This window comes from Ixodes scapularis, unplaced genomic scaffold, assembly GCF_016920785.2.
Source record: "Ixodes scapularis isolate PalLabHiFi unplaced genomic scaffold, ASM1692078v2 PGA_scaffold13__105_contigs__length_92229423, whole genome shotgun sequence".
NCBI classification, from domain to species: domain Eukaryota; kingdom Metazoa; phylum Arthropoda; class Arachnida; order Ixodida; family Ixodidae; genus Ixodes; species Ixodes scapularis.
Genome location: NW_024609839.1, coordinates 72590441 through 72616511, shown reverse-complemented (window position 1 = coordinate 72616511; position 26071 = coordinate 72590441). Strand labels below are relative to the sequence as shown.

Below are 26071 nucleotides of genomic sequence, written 5' to 3'. Positions count from 1 at the left end.
CAAATAGTAAAAAAAAACAGTTTGGCTTTATAAAACGACGTTTTTTCCCGTCACACAAAACCCACACACAAGAAAAAAATAATAAAAGAAGTTTGCCGCGCAGCGGGCAAAGCTAATATAAAAAAAAAAAAATAAGAAAGGAGTATTTTCCCGTCTTTCAACGCATGTACTGTACGTTCCGATTAAACCGGTTTTGGCGGAACACGCGCCGCAGATATCAAAAGCGACACGCTTCTCTGCAAATCGAACACACCCCAGGTGCTAACGTGTTCATTTTGCCCGTCAAGCAGCACATTTCCTTTCCGTCATGACGTCACGGATCGAAGAAACCCGCCGTGCCGCCACCGTCACCGAACGCAACTCCGAAAGGAAAGAGAGAAAAAGTAAGGAGGAAAGCGAAGGAGAAAAAAGCGAGAGCGCTTCCCAAAGAGCCGCTCTCGCGCTCGCTCTGCCCTCTCGCCACGCCGAAGCCCCAAAGCAGCACGGCGCCTGGTTTCCTCCTTTCCACGCTCCACAACGCCGATCGCCGAGGCAGCGGACATGTTGGCGCTCTTTGAGCTGCCGCTCGTCTCGACGTGCCGGAGGAAGCTCGCGTCCGAAATGCTCGCTAGCGACTGTCCCACCAGCCCGAGTTCACAATGAACCGCGGTCGAACCACGGTGCGAGGCAAGCGGCCCAGGCTAAAGCGAACGGCGCCAGTCCGACAACCGCGCTAGGGTGAGTGGCAACGGCTGCAAAGCTACCCCTTTCTAGGGATCGTTGCGCAAACCCGTGTTGGTGCAAGAGCGCTGACCCCCCCCCCCCCATCGCGCGCGCGCGCGATTCCGACCGAATGCCCCCAATTCCGCATTAAACGAACAACAAAAACGGCCGAGGCGATCCAAACACACCTTCCACCCGTTCTTGTCCCAATCTTCGCTCCTGCCTAGCGAGCGAAGCGAAGTTTTGGTTAGGCCTAGTTCGACTCCGTACTGTTGCTATTCGATCGGCCGCATCTCCGCACCGCGGCGGCAGTCAGTCTTCGAAAACAAAGAACAAAAAGAGCCAAAACAAAACACGGAAATGCCGAAACGAGAGTCGGACGAATATGGGGCTTCGGGGAAACACGGCAGGAGCATCCGAAGACCTTCAGTTCGGCGCAAAAGGGATCGCGACGCATATTCAGGAGTTCCTTCCTTCGCGGTACGGTGTCGGTTTCCTGGGAGAGGATCACGAGCAACGCGCGCTGCTCGAGCAAACTACCACGTTTCACCGACGCAGGTGGTTCGGATCGAGATTGATCCTCCTTATCTGACCCTTGGAAGTAATTGGTGGGGATAGTGCGTGCAGCATAAAAGCAAAAAGGAAAGCCGTCTATATGTCCGGACGAGCCCAAATAGACTCGGCTTTTGCGATAAAAGGACGGCGCGATAAACGGCTCAATTGAGGCCGCCGCAGCACGCGAACAATGACTTTATACTCCTGTTCCTCTTTCTCTCCCTTCCCTTCGCAGGACTCCGGCAGCAATTGAAGTTAAGCTACGATGCAACAAGAGTGTCCGGCTAGGGGTGTCTTACTACTAGTCACGTACGCTACCGTGGCGGCAGTCCTGCTGGCGGGACTTCCTCACGGATTGGCTTCCATAGACACCAGTGTAACCCACGTCCATGCTAGTCTCCAGGATGACGACGTCTCCTCAAACTGCCCCGCTGCGTGCACCTGCCGCCACAAAGATCAAGGAGCCGTCGAGGCTGCCTGCTCCAGACAGGTCCTCAAGGTTGTGCCGTTTGACCTCGACCCTAGAGTGACTTTGCTGGACCTCTCCTTCAACAAGATAGATAGCCTCGACGACAACGCCTGGTCCGGGCTGTGCAACAACTCGTGCAGTTTAAAAAGTCTCAACCTCCACCAGAACCAGCTTCTAGAACTAGGCTTCCATAGTTTTTACTCTCTACGGACCCTCGAGGCCCTAGACATCAGTGACAACCACTTAAATGATATTAATTTGAATGGCTTCGACGGTCTCGAAGCCCTCGTTTCGTTGAACCTCTCTGGAAACCAGCTGGAAGGACTCAAGCACGAATGGTTCCAAGACTTGACCAATCTCACCATGCTGGACTTGTCACGCAACCGCATTCACGAGCTCAACAATGTGGTCTTCTGGTCCTTGCACAAGCTGGTCCACCTCCGTGCAGACCGTAACTGGATAACGTCCGTGGGGCTCCTAAGCCTGAAGGGCCTGGACTCTCTCCGCACACTTAACATCAGCCACAACCAGATAGCGATGATACAGAGTGGGACGCTCCGACCCACTTTGGAGGTGCTGGACATCAGCTACAACCCCATTCGAAGCCTACAGCTGGTCTTCAAACACACGCACAAGCTCCGCCGGCTCTATGCGTCCCATCTACGAGCTCTCTCCCGCCTAACCAAGGAATCCTTCGAGGGACTTGACTCCCTAGAAGAACTCCTCATGACCAACTGCCGATCACTAGAAACCGTCGACCCCGGTAGTCTGCAGTCCTTGGGAAGTCTACGGAAGCTGGACATACGCTTCAACAACTTCACCACGCTTCCTGCCGGACTGTTCCTCCCGCTGGTACAGTTGCAACGGATCCAGCTGCATGGGAACCCGTGGTTCTGCGACTGCCGGCTCCACTGGCTCCTCCTCTGGCTAGATCACGTACCGGCCCACCTCCTGTCTCCGTCTGCCACTCTCTGTGCCAAGCCGCTCAGGCTGTCTGGCCATACCGTGCTCGACGCCGTCGACAAGCACATGACTTGCACCAATGCCACAGTCGTGCAACACACAAATCAGGCCCACTACCGTCTCGGGTCGTCTGCCCTACTCTACTGCGACGTCGAGGGTAGCCCTGAACCATCCATCACCTGGGTGACTCCGCATCGCCTCGTCTTCAACTGGACCAGGGAGTACGGAGCTTCCGTGGGCAACTCTTCGATTAACGGTCCCGTCGGCCGCAATGACACCCCAAAGTTTGTCCTGCTCGAAAACGGGAAGCTCTTCATTCGCGAAGTGCAGCGCGGTGACAGCGGCTACTACCGCTGCCGGGCCACAAACGTCCTGGGTCGTCACACGGTTGCCATCCACCTGACCCTTGACTACGACTTCCTCATTCGTGTCAAGATTGTGAGCGTCCTAGTGGGGTGTGCCACTGCCCTGGCCTTTGTGCTGGCCACTCTGATTGGGATCCTGGTGAGCGCCATTTTGCGGCGGTTCGGGCTGACCTGCCCGTGTGATGTGGGCGCCAACTCGCCGAGGGCGAAGCAGCTGTACCGCATGCTCGAAAGCCTCGAGCAGTACCGCTGCCAGCAGCTCGAACGTCTCCGGGACAACTACGCGGGTCAGGTGCAACGCATCAAGGACAACTGTGTCCTGCAGATGGAGAAGCTCAGAGACAGCTACTCTGGGCAGACCGAGCGGCTCCGCGACTTCTGCGACTATGGCACGGCACAGATCGACCGCATCAGGGACAACTACTATATGCAGGTATGTACTCCTTGCAGCTTTCATTCACTTAATGTTAAAAATTTTCACAGATTTGATGATGATGATGATCATCATTACCCTTGAAGGTCCTCACAGGCCTGCAAGCTGTTGCAGAGCTGAGCTAGTCTCATTGAAGTAATTTCTGCATCGCAGGTCCAGCGCGTTCGGGACTATGGCGTGTCCCAGATCGACCGGCTGCGGGAGAACTATGTGTTCCAGCGCAATCGCATCCGCAAGTTCAGCACGACCCACCTGTACAAGCTGCGCGAGAATTACAAGCTCCAGCAGCAACACCTCAACAAGATCCTGGAGAATCTCAACCTCGAGAGCTGCCGCAGCGTCTGCGCCCGCACCGACTCCATCATCTTCGACCCCGCCGAGCTGGGCCTCATGCCGCCGCCACCGCCGCTCGACATCCTTCCGCTCCCGCTGTTCTTGGACCAACTGGATACTGAGAGCCAGCTGTCTGCCTACTACACCCCGGACAGCCTCTCGGAAGTCTCTCCCGACGAGGTGGTTCTCCAGCCCCACTTTCCCTTCGAAGACACCTGCTTCAATGACGACCTCGAGGCACGGTCACGCCTCTTTGTTTCGATGGAAGACGTGCCCTCTTCGAGCGCTAACAATCCATCGTCGATCAAAGTGGACGCCGCCAGCGTGGGTGACGCACCTTCTACCTCTGGAGAGAACGGCAACCACAAGACGGTGCCCCTGGAAGTGACAGTCCATCACTATGAGGCCACGGCGGAAGCAGATGCCGCCGAGGACATTTCCCACGAAACGGCCGTCTGACAGTGTGCCTGGATCGAACTTACTTGAAACGAGAGAAGAATGCGACCACTTAGTTTAGCATGGCCCGTTTCTGGCATGGTGCGGATTCATTCTGGTCTTAAACCAGACATTTCTCGGGTTTCCGGAAGACTCCCACAACCGAGGCTCAATGTGAACAGCCCGGGCAGACGAAGCTGATTTGGCGCGAGTCGTGCTGCGGCTAGCTTCATCCGAATGCAAGTGGAAATGACTGTGGTTTCGATTAAGGGGGTGGGGGGGCAAGGGAAACAGGCTTGTCTGGAAAAAGGCCTAACCTAGACTCATTCGTCTCAAATGGCGGAGAGGTTTGGGTAGCCGCTTATTTTCGTACCGGGGCGTTTTTTCGGATTAACGCCTACATATCGTTGAGGTCCACTGACCGGCAATGCAAAGGTGGTGTAAGCCACGTATCTTCCACATGGCATGCTTGCGCGTGACCGAGGAATTTGGGCAACTGCGGCTCTTCTCTTCGGTCTAGTCTTAGACAGTGGCGAGTAGATTAGTCGAACCGATTTTTCTGTGATAGGAGGGGGATGCGCTTGTGTTCGCACACTTTCTTAGGCAGGCGTACTCCGCTCCCTTGGTGTTCTTCGTTCCATTGCGCTCAGATTTGGCGAGCTTCGGGAATTGCCAGACGACGTGCAACTGTCGTCACGGTAGCTGAGGCATCCATTTCACTTAGGGCACCAATGAACATCACTTAACACGTCTGCTCCCCCGACATACTACTCGAGCAAGGTCCTTTGCCATTTCTGCCTAGGCCATAGTAATATACTTCATTCGTTTCATGGACCTGTTATCTTTATTTTTTTTTTTTTTTTCTCCCAATTTAAGAGTGCTACCTACATTTTGATTAATTCTGGTTCCAGACATTGGGGGTGTTTTCAGGGTTGTTTTCTTTCGTCGTTGTTTTCAACCGAAATAAAACCCTGTGCCTATTTTTAGTTAAAAAGGAAGTGTGTGATTCATACTTGCATTCATTAGTGATCCAAAACAACTGACGTGGACCAACAAAAATGCGGCTAGGAAGAACTGAGAGAAAGATGATAGAAGCTTTGGGAGAGTAAGCATAGCAACCCACCAAGACAACACTTATAAAAAAAAAAGTTGCTGGGTGTCATTTAGATAAGAGAATATCATGCGGTTTGATGACACCAAACAACCCGATTAGATACCTGCTAACAGAACACGGCATACAAGGCTCGCAGAACCTTTTCATTCCCTTGCTCACTCGAACCTTTTCATTCCTTTCAAAAGGCTTTCATTGAATCGCGGAAAGAGGTCAGTGGTTCGATTCCTGCTGGGCGATGCAGTCTTCTGTGGTAACAGCCGGCCATGTTATCAGACATTCGTTGCAACATTTTGAGCCGCTCTGGGTTTTGAAACCAGACCCAAAACGCATCACGTGTTAAAACAAATCGGGACTGCATCATACACCTGATTTTTTTAACCTGGCAGGGCAATCACAACTTTTTCCAACTCTGCTAAAGTGATGCTGGGACGTGCAGATAGACTTGACCACAACAAGTATCATTGCTATTTCTAACAAAAGCCAGGCTTTGTTAATGTCTAAATAATCTCCCAATGAGAGCGCACACTCTCCCTTGGCCACATAGCCCACAACGGAGTGATGTCGCCACTACACTTCCGCACGTGCCAAATGAACAGCAGTCGGTGAGTGAACAGCAATCGGTGATGTGACACAATGTCCCAGAAGTATGAGGGCCAACAGCGGACGATGCTTGCTCCTTGCTTACGCTGTCGTCTACCCTGCGCCTATTTTTACATCTTCGAATTCTAGATTTCAACACAATGAGCAAAACAAAGTACTAGCCTTTTATTCCCTTGCTTTGGTTTCCAAGCTGGTGCACAATCATACTCGGAAAACCCCGAGACAAGGGAAACGAAAAGGACGATTTTGTTTTGATCCTCTTTTTAGGATTTGGGATTTTTTCAATACGGCCACACGCCATTTCGCAATGCGAATCCACTTGCAGCAAGAGCCAATGAGTTTTTAACTATGAAGTCGAATGCGTCATCCCGAGAGGTGGACCACAAAAGATAATGGCAACACGGAAATAGCAGTTGAAAGTAAAAAATCAGTTTATTGCATCCGTAAAAAAAAAAAAAGTAACAAATTTCACGTAAAAATATTGAATTTGAATTTCTGGGTTGTGGGGCGAAATTAGCAATTTTACCTATTTTGCCCGCCATGCTGACCGACAGTGACACTAGGTCTCGGAGCCACTGTGTATGGTTCTGTAAGAGCAGAGGAGTGCGAGCTGGGATGCCATTTCTCGGCAATTACAAGGAACAAAGATGCAAGCCTGACCATTTCAAAAACTGGCAGAAAAAAAAGAAAAGATTTGAGTGTCAAAATTAAGTTCTGGCGCAAGCTGTTTGAGACAAACGCAATATCTTGTTGCAAATCTTCCACATCGGATGAAACACAGACAGCGGGATAAAAAGCACGATCCAATGCAAGTTCCACTTGTTCTCGATGTTTTGCAGAATTCAAAATGACCTTAGAATGTAGTCAATATTCACTAACTACACACTGCAACCATGGTGTCAGAATTAGAACCATCACTGACACTGCATATTTTGCAAGGCAGTAGAAGAGTATACCCAATTTTAGCACTTCTCAGTGCCAACGTCGGCGCAGACTACGCAAGAGTTTTGAATGGCGTTCTGCCGCAACGCCAAATTCATGGCATCTCGTACATTCAAAGCCACCATGTAACAAACTTTACCGCACGCGCTATTTGCAACTCCAGCCTGCCACTTGTCCTTTCGCGGACGAACGTGGCAGGGACTGCCGGCCTTTGTGCTCCTGTTACCGAATGGCTCTGGACGGCATGTTCGTGCATCATGAAGTTTTAACTAAAACAACCGACTGCATTAAAATAAGAATGGTTGTGTTCCGCTTTGTAACAGCGTTGCACGAAGAGACAGGAATGCCTAATTCAATTCGAGACTTTTCGTAGATTGCATTCCCAACTTTCTTGGACACCAACTAAACTGAGAATTTCAACTGAAGAACGCAATGTTCCCCGAAAATATTTTAGATGACAGTCATAGGATATCAATAAGCAGTAATGAAACTCTTGAATGCATGTAAAATACTTATTCCACTACAAAGAATTTTTTTTTCATTGAATTTTGGAGGTCACATTTACGAAATTGTCAATTTTGGCATCTCTTGTAAAAAGATTGGAATGTTTCCAAAGGATATATATGTCTGGGTATCATAGAACGAAAATTAATTCAAATTTTGATATTTCCGTGAGAACTCTTTATTCCACGGAATGTTGGCCATGCATGCTGTGAATTTCGGGTCCTACGGTCGCCAGCTCAATTTGTGCTCAATGTGACGACAAAAGCTTCTGCTACCAGCGCAAACCTCTTGCGTGCGATCTATGAAAAGTCTATTCTTTCCCAAAAGTGAAGAAAGCTGCTCGCTCAACTGTGTGTCGAGCGATTGACACTAGGAATAAGTTTGCTCCAAGCACTTTAAGAAGAAAACGGACTATGCACACTTGCCTTTGGGTAATTATAAAGGCAAGTAAAAAATGCTTGTAGCATTGTTAAGCGCAACTGCGTAAGTCAGCAGTTTGTTGACGAGTGCTTACAACAGACAGTTTTGGTGAGGCAGGTTGCGACACTGCGAATAACACGGTGCACAGGTGCTGGTATTGGCGACGTGCACGATCGAAACCGTCGCTGTGGTCGGCCTTCCACAATAGACCCTTTGCAAAGATCTCGAAAGCCCGCGCGCGACGAATAATGGGAGTCCTCGGTACGCCTCTCCTCCCGCTACCACGTGGCATACGAGAGCAAGCGCAGGTTACCACAGCAACAACCATCGAGCAGCCGAGTTGGGCGAGCGACGAGCCAACGGCTGCCCCTTTCTCATCCCTCTCCTTTGTACCGGCTCTGTCGTCTGCTGCACCAATGCTTTGTCGAACCTGATCAAAACCTGCCATGGTTGCAGTGCAAACTAAATGGATTTGGCGACACTTCAATACGTGAAGGTAAGTTACGACGGGTAACATATTTAAACAAGTTCACCTGTCGCGATGCCGTTACGCTGCCACAGATGCGGTACGGTGCCAACGACGTACGACTCGATGGATGGGAGGAATGGCGGCTGCAACGGCTGCTGGCGGTAGCTGCCGGGACGCGCACGCAGTCGCGGAGGCACAACGAGAAAGCGCGTGATGTGTACCGAGGGTTCCCAAAATTCCCTGCTGGAGTAGTGCTACACGTTTTGCAACAGTTCTATTGGCAGAGTGCTGTCAGCAAAGGATTTCTCATCGACGGAACTAAGAGTAACGAAGAACTTCAATTTTGACGGTGTTGGCAGTGTTGGTTTCAGAGCACAATGATTTCAAGCTTCCACACTGCTCATTACAAACACCACCAAACTTGTTGTTCACAAGGTCATGACGTCACAAGAGGGAACAATAGAAGGGTGCCACCAAAACATTTCGCAGCTAGTACAGTATATTAGAATATCTTCTTCTATAGAGCAATAAATAAAAACACCAATTACACCGATAGCATTAATAATGCAGTTTTAGCATAGCGTTACCACAGGATACAGTGGGCACGGCAACGCTCCTGTCTCGTGCTGGAAATCTTGCTTCAAAGGTGCAGCACGAGATGCCGGTTGCAATGGCGCACTGAAAGGTATCCTGCATTTACGCCATGCTAAAACAAACTATTAGTAACAATGGTGCAGATTGGTAACGTGTTGCAATGCACTAAAACTGCGACCATGTGGTGAGCTGTGATGAGCCTCTGACGCCGGCTGCGAACCGCGGAAGCGCTTGCTCCTTAGACAGAGCACGGCCTTGGAGCGCCGGTGCCATTAGAAAGACTCTGCGGCGCTGATGAAGCAAGTGAAGACGCGGGTTTTCCCAGTGATGTTGAGCGGCAAAGGGAGGGGGTAATGTCGACGTTTAGTGATGAGCGGAGAGGGGGACGCATGCAGATAAACGAGGCGAAGCTCTGCGGGAAAGCCGGGCGCAAGGCGACGAGTTTAAGCCAGAACATGCGAGTATTTTACATTTCGAGTTGGGTTCAAGAAGTAGAGATGTTAAAATAAAATTGAACGCGGTCGAAGTTCTCAAACACCTCCAACATGGGTGCTGCAAAGTGGGATTTGATGTAACGCGAGTCATCTTTGAAAACACTTGTTCTGAATTTATCGTCAGCACACGACAAGGGAAGAGGCTCTATTGACGCTCCCTAGTCATCACATCGTTATTGGCAGGTCATCGGGGCTCTGCCCTCTTCGCGCGGTGCGGGCAGTGGAAACACCTGCTCCGAAGAGAGACAACAAGCGCTAACACCAAAATCCCTGCAAAGTATCACACGTAGAGCTATCGCTTTAAAGAAATGTATTAGGCTCGAGTAATATTTTGGATTTTCTTAAATTTGAGAACATGATGAAGCGGTCAACTGGTAGTGTCCGCTTGCCTTGCCTCACAAAGAGCGGCCTAGTGCACTGATGCTACTAAAAAATTGTGATTTGGAGCAATTTTTGGAGCACCTCAAAAACAAATTCTGTAGCACTTTACAGCAAATTCTGTAGCACTTTTGAGCACTTAAAAATGGCTTCTGGAGTGCTTTGGAGCATATAAGCATGAAATTTGGAGCCCTCTTGAGCACCTAAATATCACTTTGCAAAGTACTTTTGAGCATGCAGTTATGAAATCTTATGATCACCTAATTTGTTCAGAGAATTTTTAAGTTAAAAAATCTCCTACTAAGTTTTGTTTTTTCTTTTCTGTATACAGTAATGCCATTTTGTAATGTGGGTCTCCAGAGGGCTTCACTATGAAATCCCTATCTTTCATAGAAATTCAACCAGAGGGATTACTAAACAGATATTTCTCATATAAAAAAACTTGACACAACTGTTGATGCAACTTTCTGTGCATTGTTTATTTTGAACAGAAAGAACCCATTAAAGAAGCACTCAAGTGGATTCTGAAGTCATCATCTACTTTAGAAAGAGGGGCGAAGCACGATCAAAGATCGTGCTTCGTCCCTCTTTCTGTGTTGTGGTGCAGGCACAGAACACCAGGGGGCATCACTGGATGAGAAGGCTACAGGGGAGGGCAGGCAACAGCCAATCACAAGTGACGGCTTCCTGGCGAACTGATTTCTAGAAAACGCACATATTCGAAAATTTAGTTTACTGGGAAGCCGTCATTTGTGATTGGCTGTCGCATACTCTCCCAGCTGCCTTCCCATCCAGAGGTGCACCCCAATGTTCTGTGCCACGACACATAAAGGAGGGCGTGGTACGATCTTTGATTGGATTTTTAATAGGGAAATCGGCCGAGCTTAATGTGAATTTGGGTTTTTTAGAATGCTTAGAGCCCATAGATTGAGTTATGACAATAAATAGACAATCTCAGAATCCACGCGAGTGCCCCTTCAAGCCTGCCAGCTTTGTCATGTGCTCGGAACGGCTTGCGTTTGCCTAAAAAAGAAGCACCTGCCCCGGTTGACAGCACAGCCGCTAGGTGTCCCCTTCACCGTGGCTCACGTTGCATGCGGCTGATAGGTGGCGCAAGTCGTCGCCTAATTCGGCCAGCCACACAATTTGGTGCAATATGGTGGATGTTTATCAGGATGGCACAGGAAATTGCCCCTCGCGCAAAATGAAGCATTTGGCGCATCACTGGCCTGGTGCACTGACCTTTGCTGAGAAGTATTTGCTTGTTGCAAGCAGCAAGTTTTTGGCCATCGTTGCCCACCTAGCTAGGTCTTCCAAACCGTTTGTGACATGCACCTTCCGCAGAAGTGCAGTGTCGTCCCGTATAAAAAATCACACTTGCAAAGATGGCGCTGATGTCGCGCTCATGGCGGCCGCAGCCCTAGGAGCCGCCATTTTCGAATTTGGCTTTTCTTGGCTTTAGCCAACTTCTTCCGCCTTGCGAGAGCAACGCAGAGGCTTTGGGGCGAGTTTGGGTATACATGCAATCTTCGCAAATATATTGCGCGTGCCAAAAACTCAAGACGCCGCTTGAGTTCGGCACGCGTGCACTGGCGATTATGCTATTTCTTTGGATATGCAAAGTTTATGGGCATGCCATTCTAAAACTTCCTAACGCTCGTTTATATGCACTCTCACGGAGGAGTTCACAAACAAGCGAGGGTGGATGCAATGGCTTGTACACACGATGCTATGCCCGCCATTGCCTAAAAACGGTGCGCCGCTTGCTCGGACAGCTACTGTGAACAAGAGCACATGCACAGACCACCCAATGCGCGAGACAGTTTGACGTTAGCACTACGATGGACGCACACGTACGGCTCAGGTTCATCGTAGATCAAACAACAGCCATGCGGCTGTCATATAACTTCACTTAAGTTTAAAGTATGTGTAACAGACAAACATTACACTTCCTAAGATTAAGAGCATAAACGTGCATTGCATTAAAAAAAGAAAGTGAGCCGTCCTGACCTTTGAGGGCGTCCTGTTCCAGACGGTGATGTGGTGGCCCGAGTTGATGAGGTTCTTCACCATGCCCTGCCCCATGTTGCCCAGGCCCAGGAAGCCGAACTTGAGGTTCGACGGGCTCACCCGCTTCTGCTTCAGCACGTCCGATATCCGCTCCACGTCCAGTGGAGGCGTCACCTGAGAACCAACCGGTACCGCGTTCACCGTCATTGGATGCCGCGCCATGACGGCTGCACTACTGTTGCAAAAGAAAATGAGAATGCCAAGGAGGCCTTTCGGCTGTCAGGACTCCGGTGCGAGATCCCTGGCTTTGATAGCACCTCAATATTTGGTAAGCCTCGCATGTGCAGGTGCAGCCAAAGCGCCGCAAAAGACGACGAGCGTCTGGTGGAGGCCAGGCGCTCAAAAGAGACGTCTTGCCGTTCTCGCCCGGTCGTTGACTACAAAGTCGCACTCTGCTGCGCACAAACTACACACTAGCACCGTGAATTCGGCAAAGGTGAAAAGACTGCATCGTCACGATTCCCCCGCCAAACCTGGCGGGGAAACTCTTTGCGTGACGTCGCTATTCACTCATTAGACCCTGTGGGGAAACGCCTCGCATGACGTCGCAGTTTCCCCGTCGATTTCACCAGGGAAAGTTTCTCCGCCAAATCTGACGGGAAATACGCTGCGCAACACAGGGACCTCCCGCTACGCCTAGCGGGCCACACCTCGCGCACACCCAATCCGTTGCAAAGCCATGCCAATAATGGTTGTGTCGGGGGCTGCTCCAAGTTTCAACTAGTTTGCGCCCGATGTTGGTTATCCAAAGGCATGTCTTTGGTCGAAATGGCCCCCCAAATTAGAGGCGCCGTGCATCATTAAATGGTATGGTGCCTGGAATGCATCTCCGACTGTTCTGTTTACAGTCCCATCCAGGCAACGTGCCACGCTGTCGCGATCCTGGCAGCTGGTCGCAGAAATGCCGGCGAATAATGCGAGCGGATCCAAGGGTCGCCGTCGTCACTGCGTCCCATCTCAACAGTCTTGGGCAAGGTATTTTTTAAAAAGTAACGTGAGGAACGGCTAGCTTGTACCCGTTCAATGACGTCTTAATGCAAAGAATGTGTGAAAGGCAAAGACAAAAATAATGCTGTTGCCCTCGTCGTTACAAGTTACAGTTCAAAAAAGCACCAGGTTACACTTAAAAGGCCCATGAAATGAATTTTGGGTTGGGATAAATCATTTTAGATTGGGATTTTACTAATCGCATATCGTTCAGTGGGCCAAAAGAAAAAAGGTAGAAAGTCAAAAGCCTGACTTTCAGTGCGATAATTTGAAAACACAGCGGACTATTTCGTACCTCCTCCACTTCGTAAGCTCTCTGCCTTTTCACTGTGACACATCGCGGACCCAAAAGCGCGTCATGGGGTCCAAACGTACGTCACACGAAACCGGACCTCACTTAGTCTCTTCCCCCCTAAGCTGACATTGTGGTGGAAGCTACGCGCTTGCCGGACCAATCAGCCGCCTCCCTTTCATCACTTGATCTCATTCTCTGCGCGTGGGTATGCGCGAAGGAGCGTGATCACGTGGCAAGTGTGGCTGGCCCAACGAGCACGTAGCTTCCACAGCACTGTCCGCTTCGGGGTGAACGGGGTGGGGAAAGCAACTTTTGTCTGAAATTTGAGCGACGGGGTAATCTTCTAGGGGGACAATGGCTCTGTCCGGGTACACAAACCAGATTCTGAGCAGGAGGGGCCTCCCCTCTTTTCGTCTTCTTGAACTGTTTGGTAGAATGATTTATGAGTTGAAGAAGAAAGCTAAACAGGAAAAAGTTGGAAAAGCGTTTCATGACCCCTTTAAAAGCTGACAAAAAAAAAAAATGTAAAGTTACAGGAATGCGTCACTACCAAGACTTTACTGCCCGCTTTTGCGACCTGCGTCGAAACAAACATCTGCTGCAGCCATCTCCGCCACTGTGTCACCGCCAAGAGCGCGACAGGCAACAGCGGGACGTTTCTGGAACGTCGTCGGGCAGATATTGAGGGACCACGTTTGAGTTACGGGTAAACTCACCAGGCAGACGCACGCTCCGGGGGTTTGATTTCTGTCAAGGTGAGACCGAGAGCGTTCTCGGCTGCCAATTGGTCATGGCGGTATGGCTGACGCATAGGCAACCTTAGACTTGTTCGCAAGTTCACAGTCAGGCAATATTTTGGTGGGAACGTTCCACCAAAGCACAAATAACGAGAGGTCTCGCTGCCTCTGATGTTCTTGTCCTTAGTACTTCTTCGTAGATCGGTTGATCTCAGCTCGTGTACGACAGCAGAACAACTCAAGATTAGCAAACACAGCTCGAGCTTCCAATTTAATTAACAAAGATCACAATTTCGGCCCGCATCTAATCTCACTCAGTTCGTAGCAGACGGTCAACTTTCTTTTCTCTTTTTATCTGTTAGCAGACGACAAACGGGGATTCCTCTCCTTACTTCTGTCCGCAAATGACTCTGTAGCAAACGAATCGCACTCTTCGCTTCCGTTAGCAGAGAAATCGTCTACGACTGCTATCCTCGCTCGCTCTGCGAGGGGCGAGTAAGATCTAGCCCACGCGATGATCAATATCGTGCCTCGGGCACCATAATGAGGGCGTTCACTCACCGGTCGGCTGACGTACGACTGGCGAAGGAGGTTCGAAGGGGACTTGGAGGGTGAGGGCGAGGTGGCGTTGGGAGACGAGACGTGCGCCGTGCTGTTGGCGATGCTTCCACTGGTATTGTTGGGTGTAGAAGGCGTTGCGGGGGGCCCCTTGTCGGCGGTTACCTTGGCATGCTTGGCACGCTTGGCGCTCGCCGAGCCCGTACTACTGCTCTCGGAGGACGTTCGTTTGGACAGCCTGTGTGCCTGGTCCTGCGTTAGCAAACGCCGCAAAAACGCCTTCAGGGGTGACAACACCTTCAAATGTCAACTTTTAAACCAGTCGCTCAGTATTAATTAGCGATGGGTCAAACTTCTACCGAATCAAAAGTTCGGCGCCAAATTTTGGGATTCGGCCGAGCCGAACTTTTGCAGAAGTTTTCTAAAGATTCGGCAAAATACATTGGTACCAGACTTAACGTTGATATTTAGTTTTTTCGAACGAAAAAATGTTGTTTTTCTTTCTTCTTAACTTAAATGCAACATGTAATGCAAACATAAATCTCCAAACACAGCTAGGTGACTGGTGAGCGACCGAAAAAATCCGCCTGGTCCGGGTATCGAACCCAGGACCTCTCCATTACAAGTGGAGAGCTCTACCAACTGAGCTAACCAGGGGTTAGACGTCAGTAGAGCAAACGGGTTTTATCAGTTGCCATCAGTCTAACACCAACAAGGGTGAAGCTTGCAAATTTAAGGTTATAATTATAATGCAATTAAATGCAAAGGTGCAAGTGAGCTGGACAAGAATGACGAAAATTTTCGTCATTCTTGTCCAGCTCAGTTGGTAGAGCTCAGTTGGTAGAGCGCTCCACTTGTAATGGAGAGGTCCCGGGTTCGATACCTGGACCAGGCGGATTTTTTCGGTAGCTCACCAGTCACCTAGCTGTGTTTGGAGATTTATGTTTGTACTTTGTCCTTCTTGTTCCCCTTCTCCAGGTTTTATTTATGTAATGCATATTGACACAGTTATTACTAAATAAGGTGATATTCTACAATATAATTGTATCGGTGACGTTTTTGTGTGTTTACTGACAATTTTAGTGACTCCTTGCAGAAGTGACGTGACAACGAGGTTGGGTAGAAGCCAGCATGGCGCAGTCACAAATCACGCTACGAGAGTTTCGGTTTCGAGGCATTATCAGAGCAAGCCTGCATGTGTACATTGTTAAAATGAAGGCAATAATGCTGCATTCTTGCTTTCTCTGGGAGTCACCGTTTTGTGCGCGAGAATGAATGCAACGGTTGCTGAGCTTTCACCAGAAGAGATAATATTACTATTGTAAATATGCTTGTTTTTCGATTTGAGTCACTTGACGTCAGCTTTGCATGAAAGTGTGCATCCCATATTCGCAATGTCTTGTTTTTAATCTCTACAATAATAGTTTCTGGTGTTAGGACACACACAAACATTTAGGAAGATAGGGAGAGTTAGGAATGTCGGATGTGCAACGTCGAGCATGATAGCTTTGTGTTTAGTGTTATGCAGATACATGAAAATCGCGAAATAACGCTAATTGAAAGAGCAATATTATTTTGTTTTGGCACACAACTTCCGAGCCGAAAACTGAATAGTTATAATTGCGAGAAGTGCTTTAAAGTAATTGCGTGCCAATGTTGCAACTACTCCCTTGCATCACTGGAAATGACAAATGAAAATCACGTTATCCAGAATGTACCGCATCATTTGTCACTCGCACAGAGGACTCCGTAAATTACTGGTCGATCTTCTATTCTTGAGACAGAACGTATTGAACAGAGCCACACTCCCTCACAGCCCCACACCTCGCCGTAACTGCTGGTTGTACTGCACAGCACGATAATAATCGCACGACAGCACGGCGTCCAATTGCATTCCACGGCCCCGTCGCGTTGTCGCGCGTGCGCAGACATTTGCCGAATTTTTGCCGAACCTTTGCCAAAGTTTTCTTCAAAAGTTCGGCAGGTTCGGTCCATCACTAGTATTAATGAAATCTGAAGCTCACCTCGTAGCCTATATGCACTGTTTGACGTTTCATCTTCGTAGGACAATTCTCCGATAAGCTAGAGGGGGAGGTATACAGCTATTGATGTAAGTTGCCTCACTTGGCAAGGAAATCTTTCATATAAAATAGCTGCAAACTATTGAGCATTTCTACGCTTCAGGTGTAACTAGAACATATAGGGGGGTGCGGCTATCTATTTTTTACCCTAATATCTGCGCTTTTTTTTGTGCAAATCACAATTTGAAAGGCATTCCCTGTAATGAGGCATTTTCTTCTCATCAAAACCTTACTTTTAGGCAATAAGAACTTTATTTAAATAGAAAAATCAATATTTAGCCACATTCCTGATTAAATTTCAGTTCGGAAATATTCACAGCAAAGAAAAAATTCTGCAATTCATTGAAATGATAGCTTTCCTATAACAAAAGTTGCTGCAAAAAGTGAAACAGAAGAAAATCTATTTCAAGTTTCCACAGCACTTCACTTGATATTACTGGTGGTGGTGACAACTAGAAAGCACCAAGAGGATAGGTAATGCCTTCTGCTTACACCCGATCTCCTGCATGGCCTTGCTGAGCAAGTCCGAGTTTAAAACGCCTTCTTCCAGTGTCACTTTGTTGTCGACATGTGGACATTGATTATGACACGAGTGAGGAATTGGGTATGCGTGCAATACACGAACCAGCGTCGGCAATTATGGGCAGGGCAAGCATCGTCGAAACACAATGCAGACAAACCCACATAATTTTCTATAAACGAATATTGGTTTTAGTTACTTTTTTCTTCAGTCAGGGAGGGCTTTGCGATTCTTGGCCATGTCCACAGCCTTTTCCACGGGAAAGCAGAAATCTATAGCGTTCTTGCCCGAACAGTGTCAGCTCTCGACCAAATATACTTAAGGTACTTAAACTGTGAAACAAAATGCTCTTTCCAACGAAAGTATGGTCGCCATTCTAGGGTGTGCAGGTGCAGAGTCACGGCTGTTAGAGAATAGGAAACATAGAAGTTTCACATTTTCAAAACACGATTTTGCACCGTCGGCTTCCCGAAAATGTTTTACTTCTCCGTAAATATTTCAGACTTTGCAATAAAAATTTGCAGGAGTGTGCACTATTAGTGTTGAACCACAATAAATGGAAATGGAAAAAATTATTTCTTTCTCATCTGGTCATCTGGCCTTTGAAATGTTCCAATTCCGCCGCGTAATTGCGAGGCAAAAATTAGAACATTTCCCGGCCTGCAGCCGCAACCGGCGGCCATGAGAACCACGCGGCGTGACGTCAATGGGGGACTTGTAAAAAGATAGGAAGTTGTGCAAGTATCTGCTCGATAAAAGGTAATGTTTCTTTAAATCTTGCTGTCCCAACATAAATATAAATGCATCAAAACCCTGGTATCATCGACAAAACTTTTATTTTACGGAGTTTTAGAGGCGCCATCTATCCGAGGTCAACAAAACTGTCAGCTCTATCTGCTACCGCGAACAGAAGCCGGAAGGGGATGGGGGCAGAGCCGGACGAGACTTTCCTCCTTTTGCTGTGTTGATTGCGCTAAGCAAGCACGTGGTCACGTGGTCGCGAGCTGACGAGTTCTCGCTGCTCACTGATGGCTCTAGAAAAAGAGCTGCACCGAAACCCTGTGCGTGCCTCTTTCACGTCGCAGCGCACGTGACTCGGAAGATGAAGGAGTTGAGAGGTGCCGAAAACCCCAATCTTTGTCAATTTCTAAAATAAAAACTAGGATATGCAGGCAAAATGGTTTTTTGATCTTTACTTCAGAAAGGTTAAGACACAAACTCCCAAATTATTTAAGCAAAGCCCTGAAATTGTTGCACAGCTCCTTTATAAAGGGGCACTGGCACTCCAAAGGTTGGGTTGTCTAAAACGATGCGAGTTGTAGCCATACACAAGAAATACCACAAAAAAATACTTTCTTACGTGCAGGCGCGTTTGTGTTTTTGGTGCCCTTCCCTCTCTCTTCTTAACCCCTCGCTTCTTTTTATTTGCGACGTCAGAAATTACGAAATTTAGAAGCTTTGTAAGTGACATTTCTATAATATTTAAAAACGACATTCGTAGAACATGTTTTTGAACGCAAATGCAAACGCACTACATCGGAGTCCGGAGTGACGCTGCTTCCCGGTTTTTTAACCTCCCTTGGAAAACATGGAGGCGCTGGCGGCGCTAGGCGCATGTAGCACTGAGGATGATCGGTGAGTCGGACAAAGTTAACTTTTTTAGGAGCCTGACGACCTCTTGGACTTCGAAAAGGAAATCGTCAAACGGTCAAGAATACAGGGTTTGGCGTTCGTGTACTGTAGTTTTGGTTGTGACACCACAGAGGGCAGCCTTTCTTGCAGAACCAGAGCCACGTGACCCCTCACGTTGCTCACAGAAGTTCACTGCACATTCTCTTCGACCTCACACCGTTTCAAAGAATTTGAGATCGCTGAAAGGGCCCTAAAAGAACTTCCAACTCAAAAGTGAAGCGTCGCCTCCTCACAGCGATAGGCGGCAGGCACAAAGAAGAGCGGCCGATTGCAGGACGTTGGCGAACACGACACTTTGAGTCGGGACGGTTCCGAGGCATGAGAGAAACTCGAATCGAAGGACGACTCAATCTTTTGTCGTCACTGCATTGGCGCGGATCGCCCGGGTGCTTCAAATTCGGCTATGGGAAATTCGTCTTTTACTTCACAAATACTGAGTTCAAGTTTCAAATTTTGAGGGTAATGTCCAGGCATTGTTTTCAATCGTTTTGGATAATAACAAACTTAAAAACCTACGACCAGTCGTCATGTCATAAAAGGATCATTCGGCTGCCAAGCGCCTGTCAGTCATGTCGGCAGTGCGTGCAATCGCAAGCTTGCCAGGTATAATCCCCTGCACTGAAACCAGTCGTGATGTCTTTTCACGACTTTTTCGAAAACAGCAAGACTGCTCGTGCATGGCTTTGAAAGGCCCTGAAGATGTGCGAGAGCGGAGATTCCAAAAATTCCTAATGCAGGGATGGAACTGGGCAAAGCAGCTTTGGAGCAATCTTGGGAGCAGAAAAAGCTACAGTTTGGAGCAGGCTGGGAGCAGCAAAAACAAGGTCTTCGAGCAAGTTGGGAGCAGCATATGAGTTTTAAGAATGTCAAGATAGAGGTTAAATGTCATCTGGTTTTCAAAACTCAAGGAAATATGGTGTGCAGATAACTCCACGTGAACTTAAACATTGTTTCAATGAACATTTTATTTGAATAATTTTTTGCAAAATTACATGAAAATTACACAAAACATTATAAAGCAAAATTACACAAAACATATAAAGCAAAACTGCACGAGAGTGTGACAGGTGATGGAACCGACTTGCAAAGAGGTAAATATAAACAAATAGATAGCTTTCAGCTCGTACCTTGCTCCGTCACACGTCTCACTGCTCACTCGCCTTTGTTATGTTCCAAGTTTTCTGAGCGGGGTTTCAGGGTGGGCCAACGCGGGCTGCAGGCTTTCAATACACATTTCCATAAAAGTGTATGTTTGTGTGCTATGCACGCAGTTTCTGGCTGGCCGCAACAGCGAGCAAGCGCTGGCTGGACTGATTTTGCACGTGTGGACTGTCATATTTATAAACAGTGGAAACGTCTATAGTCAAGCAAGTACAGACAAGAGGAAGGCACGCCAAATTAAATATCTTTTGAGTTTATCGCAATATGGCGGCGCAGTTTGCTCCACTATTCAGATGAGGTTACTCCAGAAAAGCATACAGCAACGGCAGCTATGCTTTGTTTTAACTTATGTCCAGAAGCAGTCGATGCTACATGTGCCAGCGTGTGGCCTTGAACAAAGCTTGCACGCGTTCTTGGCACGGACGCTGAAGGTCTGGAGCTCGTCCTTGTAGCATTCGCAGAGCGACAGTGAATGGCTTCAAAGAGGTCTGGTAGCAGAAGCCTCGCAATGATGGATGCTGTAACAACTGTTTTAAGCTGAAACAAAGTATAACCACGGCAGCGACCCTTGGATACAGAGCTTCAGATTCGGACCCACCGGCGTTTCCTTTTGCCGTAAGTTCCAACGTCAACGTTGCCAACAAAAACTGTGAGACGGCTAATTTCGGCAATTCTCGTTTATAATTTGTTTGGGCACACCTTGGTGCAAACTCATTCTCATTTATACTTTTGTATCAGTGTGGAGCACGAAAAGTCATTAGGCGCACATGGCACAACTGGCGCAGCAGTTCCCTCCCTGCTAATGTGACGTCGTGCTCTGGGAAGGAGGGGCCTCGGCTGTACTTCGAAGACTATTTTCTACAGCCTCCGTAGACCAAATCTAAAAAATGACCTTGACATTCGTGATCCCGGAGGCCAATGGAGACGATTTAAGCGTTTTCTCTCAAATACAGAACCGCTGCAGGTTCCCTTCAAGCCGGGGTCACACTGCCCATACGCTGCAGAAACGGTGAAAGAATTATCTGCGTGCACACCTCACGCACGTTCGAAGCCTTCCTGCAATACGTGCTTTGACGATGTCTGCAGAAGAGTTTTTCTATGACCAACATGACGGGACTATCAGACAAGAAAGTCATGCGCCTCGGGTAGCGTCTGCAAAATGGCTTTTGTTCGACGCATGATCGAGACGACTGCGGCTTTAAAGGGGCACTAAGCCACTTTCTGCGATGGACTGTTTACGGTCATAACTTAATCTACAAGCTCAAAGCATCTTTAAAAGAAAAGAAACATTACATTTGTGCGTGGCCGATTTCTATATTAAAAATCGGTATAGAGGATTAATTGCCTAGGAAGCATCGCCAGCGCCAGATGGCGCCATCGAACAAGGATGAGGGCTTCTCCGTCGAATGGCAAGCTCTTATCCTTTTAATTAAATTCTGAGAAGCGTTAAAAGTCTGAATCGAAAGAGCCGGTGCTCCGCTGCCACTACCCCCAGAGCGGACGATGTGCGGAACAGCCATCTCGCGGGTGGAGCGTCTAATTTCAAAATGATAAAGAGCCCCAGCAAAGCAAAGCCTGCACAAATGTAAAGATTTTAGTTTGTTTCACGTCTAGGGGGGCACGTTCCAAACTTTAAAGGGTGCAACTCCGGTCAATATTTTTGAATTTGGGATTACAACTTTTTTCAACTAAAGAAGTGCCCCTGAATTACAAGGTATAACTATTTTTTCGATATCGCGCATAGCTTTATAAATATCACAGCCTAAGGTTTGGTTTCGGGCGTCTGCGGCAAAACCGAAACTTATCTGCCAGAGGGATGGCAACATTGGTCATCAGCCGCACGGCCACGGCGCGACGTCACCATGGTACAACCAATCAACCGCGGTTCCACCACGGCCCGACGTCACGGGTGCTGTGCCAGCCTTCCCCGACTAAAAGTCAACCCCCTTGCTGCGCGCTAAAGAGCAGCTGGTCGCATCTGACAAATCGGTTTTAGCAGAGCACGTGGCTTCACTTTGATGTAATATTTCGGCTGCGATCGTATTTCGTGCCACTAAAACGATACCAGTAATTTCTTTTGGTTTTGTTTTCGACTGGAGTTGCCCTTTAATAGCCACCGGCGACGACAATCAAACGGTCAAGTGCCCTGTCAAAACCCCCGAAACTGCCAGACCAACCTTTTTCCTCCGCTTGGGCTCCTTTTCCTTGTCCTCTGTACTCCGGTCCTTGGGCGTCTTGGGGGTCTTCACTATGGCCGGCGGCGGCGAGGAGGGCGCCGGGAGTTCTTCCGGTTCCTCTTCCGCCGGCACGCTCCGCACTGGCAGCTGCGTGTCGCCACACCGAGAAAGAGAAAAGAAGACAATGCCGGGGTCCCATCAGAATCGTCATAAAGACAACGGCGGAGGCGGGCAATCCACAACTGCTCCACCAAGGCGTCTGGAACGCATCTTCGACCTGTGCGTTCAGCGTCCTGCCCTGCCCCTGCGTCGGTCGAAAGTGGTTTCGAGGCGACAACGAAGGACGTCGCAAAAGCCGGTGTGTCGCGTCGTCGGACGTCGCGATCCCAGCAGCTGGTGCTAGAAGTTAGGGCAAAAAGCACGAGCGAATGCGAGTGTCGCAACGTCCCAACTCGTGACTGCCCATACTCCCACAGACTGTCAAGCTGGAGAGCGAGCTGCTACATCCACCACCGCCATGCGACAGCGATTGCGGTTGCGGTTGGTGACAGCACGACACTCTTACGACATCGTTGGGTGCAAATTGAGGGACCGCTTCTCGAGATGCGGTGGTCGCACCGGCTAGCACTGCGATTAGGTCAATGTTACCCAAGATGAAATGTAATTAGCTACAAATGCAGTTACATTACCACAAACACGTCTAGTTACAGCCATCCACAAAAAGCCGACTACAGTAGAACCTCGTTGATACGATCTTGGCTCATACAATTTCCCGGCTCATACGTTCAGAATCGAGGGCTCAAAAAATGTCCCATAGAGTTACGACTGGTTCATACGTTTCTGGATAATACGATTTCCCGGGAAGTACGTCCAAAGTTTCGCCAAACATCGATCGGATTATACGTTTTCTGGGCAATGAGCTCCCAATCTTCTCAGGCAGAACGGTTGTCGCCGCACGCACCGCACGCCAAACGTTCTCGATGTCGATGTGTTCGCGTTCGCTTCTTGATTTTAGTCGGTTTCATGATAGACACGTGACTAAGAGTCACTCTCGGTTACTCCACTAAATGCTTGAAGGGCCTGAAGACACCATTTAAACTGGCTACGAGACTCTGAGGATGATAAACGCTTTCCTAAGAGTAACTCTTGAGCCATGTACGGGTGGTAGTAAATGAATGAACCTGACATCTTTTTTGTTTGACATTTCGTGAGGTCGGCATTCCGCCATTTCTCTGTTGCCGTGCCGTGGTGCGCGTCAGCTTAGCTTCTTTCCGTACCCGTGCCCGAGAACCGGCAATGGCATCGCGCAAGCGGAAACCTTTGACTTTGAGGGAAAAGTGTAACATCCTGGCACTTGTCGACCAGGACCCTAAACGGAAAAGAATTGACATCGCCAAGGACCTCGGACTGCCTGCGTCGACGGTCAACACGGTCGTGTCGAAACGAAAGCAAATAGAAGAAAACGCCCTGGTCTTCGGTGCAGCGACGAAACAGGCCCGCGGAGCAAAGCAGGAAGAGTTGGAGGATGCGCTGCTTAAGTGGTTTAAGCAAGCACGGGCGTCTGGTGTGAACTTCGACGGCAGCATTCTGCGGGAAAAGGCCATGGAGATAGCAGACATCATGGGTATCGAGGATTTCGCAGCTTCGAACGGCTGGATGGACCGATTTCGGGTTCGCCATGGCATCTCGTACCGCCAAGTGAATGACGAAGCAGCCAGCGTGAATCCGGCGGATATTGAAAACTGGATTTCATTGCTTCCAGGCGTTGTGAATGCCTACGCCCCACGCGACGTCTACAACGCCGATGAACTTGGCCTGTTTTTCAAGGTGCAACCCACGAAGTCCCCGAGTTTGAAGGGGGAGTAGTGCCAGGGCGGGAAGGTCAGCAAGGATCGAGTAACCGTGCTGCTTTGCTGCAACGAAGATGGCACGGAAATGATCAAGCCGTGGATGATCGGGAAATGGAAGAACCCGACATGCCTGAAAAACCTTGCTCGGCTTTCTTGCATATATAAGCATAACACCAAGGCTTGGATGACCTGCAGCCTCTTCGAAGTGTTTCTGCGGTACCTCGACGGTGTGCAAAAACCAAAAGGGGCTTCTCTTTTTGGACAACTGTTCAGCTCATCCGAAGGACACGTCGTTCCTGCGCAACCTCCGAGTCGTCTTCCTGCCGGCGAACACAACGAGTCACCTGCAGCCTCTGGATGCCGGGATCATCAAGAACGTGAAGCACCTGTACAGGAAGTGCATCGTGCGACGCTTCTTGGCTCGCGTGTCCCGAGGCGAGGACCCTGGCAAGGTCACGTTGCTTGATGCAATGCATTACCTCAATGCATCGTGGGAAAGCGTGACCAGCGAAACAGTCAAGAACTGTTTCAGGAAGTGCGGGTTTCGGCGTTCGCCAGAAGTGGAGGAGCCCGAGCCCTGTGTGAGCGGTGACCCTGACCCCTGCGAGACTGAAGATGATTACATGGACGAGGAGCTCCGGTCCGCCGGCGCGGAGCTGGCGTTCAGCGATTTCGTCGCTGTGGACGACGACGTCCCAACGTGCGACCCCCAAACCGTTGCTGACATCGTGGCGGAGTTGCGACAGGGCCAAGTTACCGGAGACGAGCACGACGACGACGAGGATGAGCCAGAAACTCCTCCAAGAGCTACTTTCGCACAGGCGGTCGCTGCACTGGATGTGCTGCGGAGCTACTTTGCCACAAAAGATACCCTGCAGGGAAGGGCTCGAAAGGTTGCGCCATCTATGAGCGACGGCAGCAAGCGGACAACCGGCAAACACACCACTTTGGACAGCTACCGACGGCGGCAACCAGAGTTTTGTGTTGACATTTCTTAGCGGGGGACAGGATCCTGGGGAAACTAACCCTTAACAGCTCCGCCGTAAAAGCAGACAAACTCGAGCTCCGCATTACTTTGAAAATGTCTCACGATAAAGATGCGTCCTGCAACGGCCGGGGAGCAACTCGGTCTCAAGCCCGGAAGAGGCATCGGCACAGTTTTGTATCAATCGAGCACTTCGTAGTCACCGACAGGACGGAAATGACGGGGTGTCCCTTTCGAATGCATGGCCTCCACCATGCACTTGCTGTCTACCGTCGTGCTTCGGCTCCGCACGCATGCACGAGGTGGGACAACTGAATGCCGTCCCTGCCGCCCTAATACCGTTGGCAACTTGGGCCCGCCTAGGCTTTGTTTTTCTGCAGCGACCAACCACGAGCTTGCCACACACTAGCGCACGTTTGGGGGCAGACTGATTTCGTCATATCCGGAACAGCGTCACGACGACTTTCGTTTCTTGACCCTTGCCCCTTAAATTTAGCGGCGCAAGTCTCTGGTTCACTTCCCCCGCAGAAAACCAATGCTTTTCGGCCGATGTGCGAGCTTTGCAAAGGCGTAGCCCCAAACGTGACCAAAACGAAGAAAGAGAACCAGAACTGTGAAGTCTGACCACAGTCACTGACAAGATAAGAAGGGCAGGGAGCAGCCTCAGTTGTACCGCCTCCAGTGCAAGCTTCCTAGCTTCGACAGTGCTTTGGCATCCTCTGCACCTCGAGCAGAGTGTCCTGGAGGCGGGCATTCAAAAGACATGCCCCGCCGTTCTCACTCCATCAGTGACTATAACCATCAGTGGAGTCGCCAGGAATTTCTTTCTTTTATTGGGGGGTTGATGAGCTTGGGATGTTTGTGACTTGGGGTGTGGGGGTGCTGATGCTCCCAGCCCCTCCTGGCTACGCCAACTGATAGCTATACACGCGACCCAAATGAACACCTTGTGACGATTCCACCCAGAGCAAGCAACACATGACTCCAACCAAAGCAAGCGTGTTAGTCAAAAACAATCGTGCAGATCACAAAAAGCACAATATTAAAATTTTATTTGCCGCCCCATTAATTTAATATTCTGGTATACATAGAAGACAAGAGGCTCAACTTTGAACTACATTTTCTTTAACTTGGGTAATTAAAAACACAAACAAAAAAAATTTCAGTTTAGCATTACCTAACTTCAAC

General features: G+C 49.1%; 2 protein-coding genes across 3 annotated transcripts in view; one reads left to right on the top strand and one right to left on the bottom strand.

Annotated features, from left to right (window-relative positions):
- Positions 1-26071, bottom strand: part of LOC8039788 (putative oxidoreductase GLYR1 homolog) — an 82631-nt gene that overhangs the window by 44925 nt on the left and 11635 nt on the right. For both annotated transcript variants that reach the window (XM_042289946.1, XM_042289945.1), the window contains 3 exons: positions 22049-22195; positions 14421-14669; positions 11781-11954 (listed from right to left, as the gene is read on the bottom strand). In XM_042289946.1, coding sequence (XP_042145880.1) covers positions 11781-11954; positions 14421-14669; positions 22049-22195 — 570 coding nt within the window. The remainder of the gene's footprint in view (positions 1-11780; positions 11955-14420; positions 14670-22048; positions 22196-26071) is intronic.
- LOC8039792 (leucine-rich repeat and immunoglobulin-like domain-containing nogo receptor-interacting protein 2) lies at positions 434-5249 on the top strand. Its single transcript, XM_002413683.5, has 3 exons — positions 434-717; positions 1493-3487; positions 3641-5249. The coding sequence occupies exons 2-3, from the start codon at positions 1523-1525 to the stop codon at positions 4277-4279; spliced, it is 2604 nt and encodes an 867-aa protein (XP_002413728.4). The 5' UTR covers positions 434-717; positions 1493-1522; the 3' UTR covers positions 4280-5249.

Coding starts and splice junctions, on each gene's coding strand:
- LOC8039792 (XM_002413683.5), top strand. CDS start 1,523: ATGCAACAAGAGTGTCCGGCTAGGGGTGTCTTACTACTAGTCACGTAC. Junction 3,488..3,640: donor GGGACAACTACTATATGCAG/GTATGTACTCCT, acceptor TCTGCATCGCAG/GTCCAGCGCGTTCGGGACTA.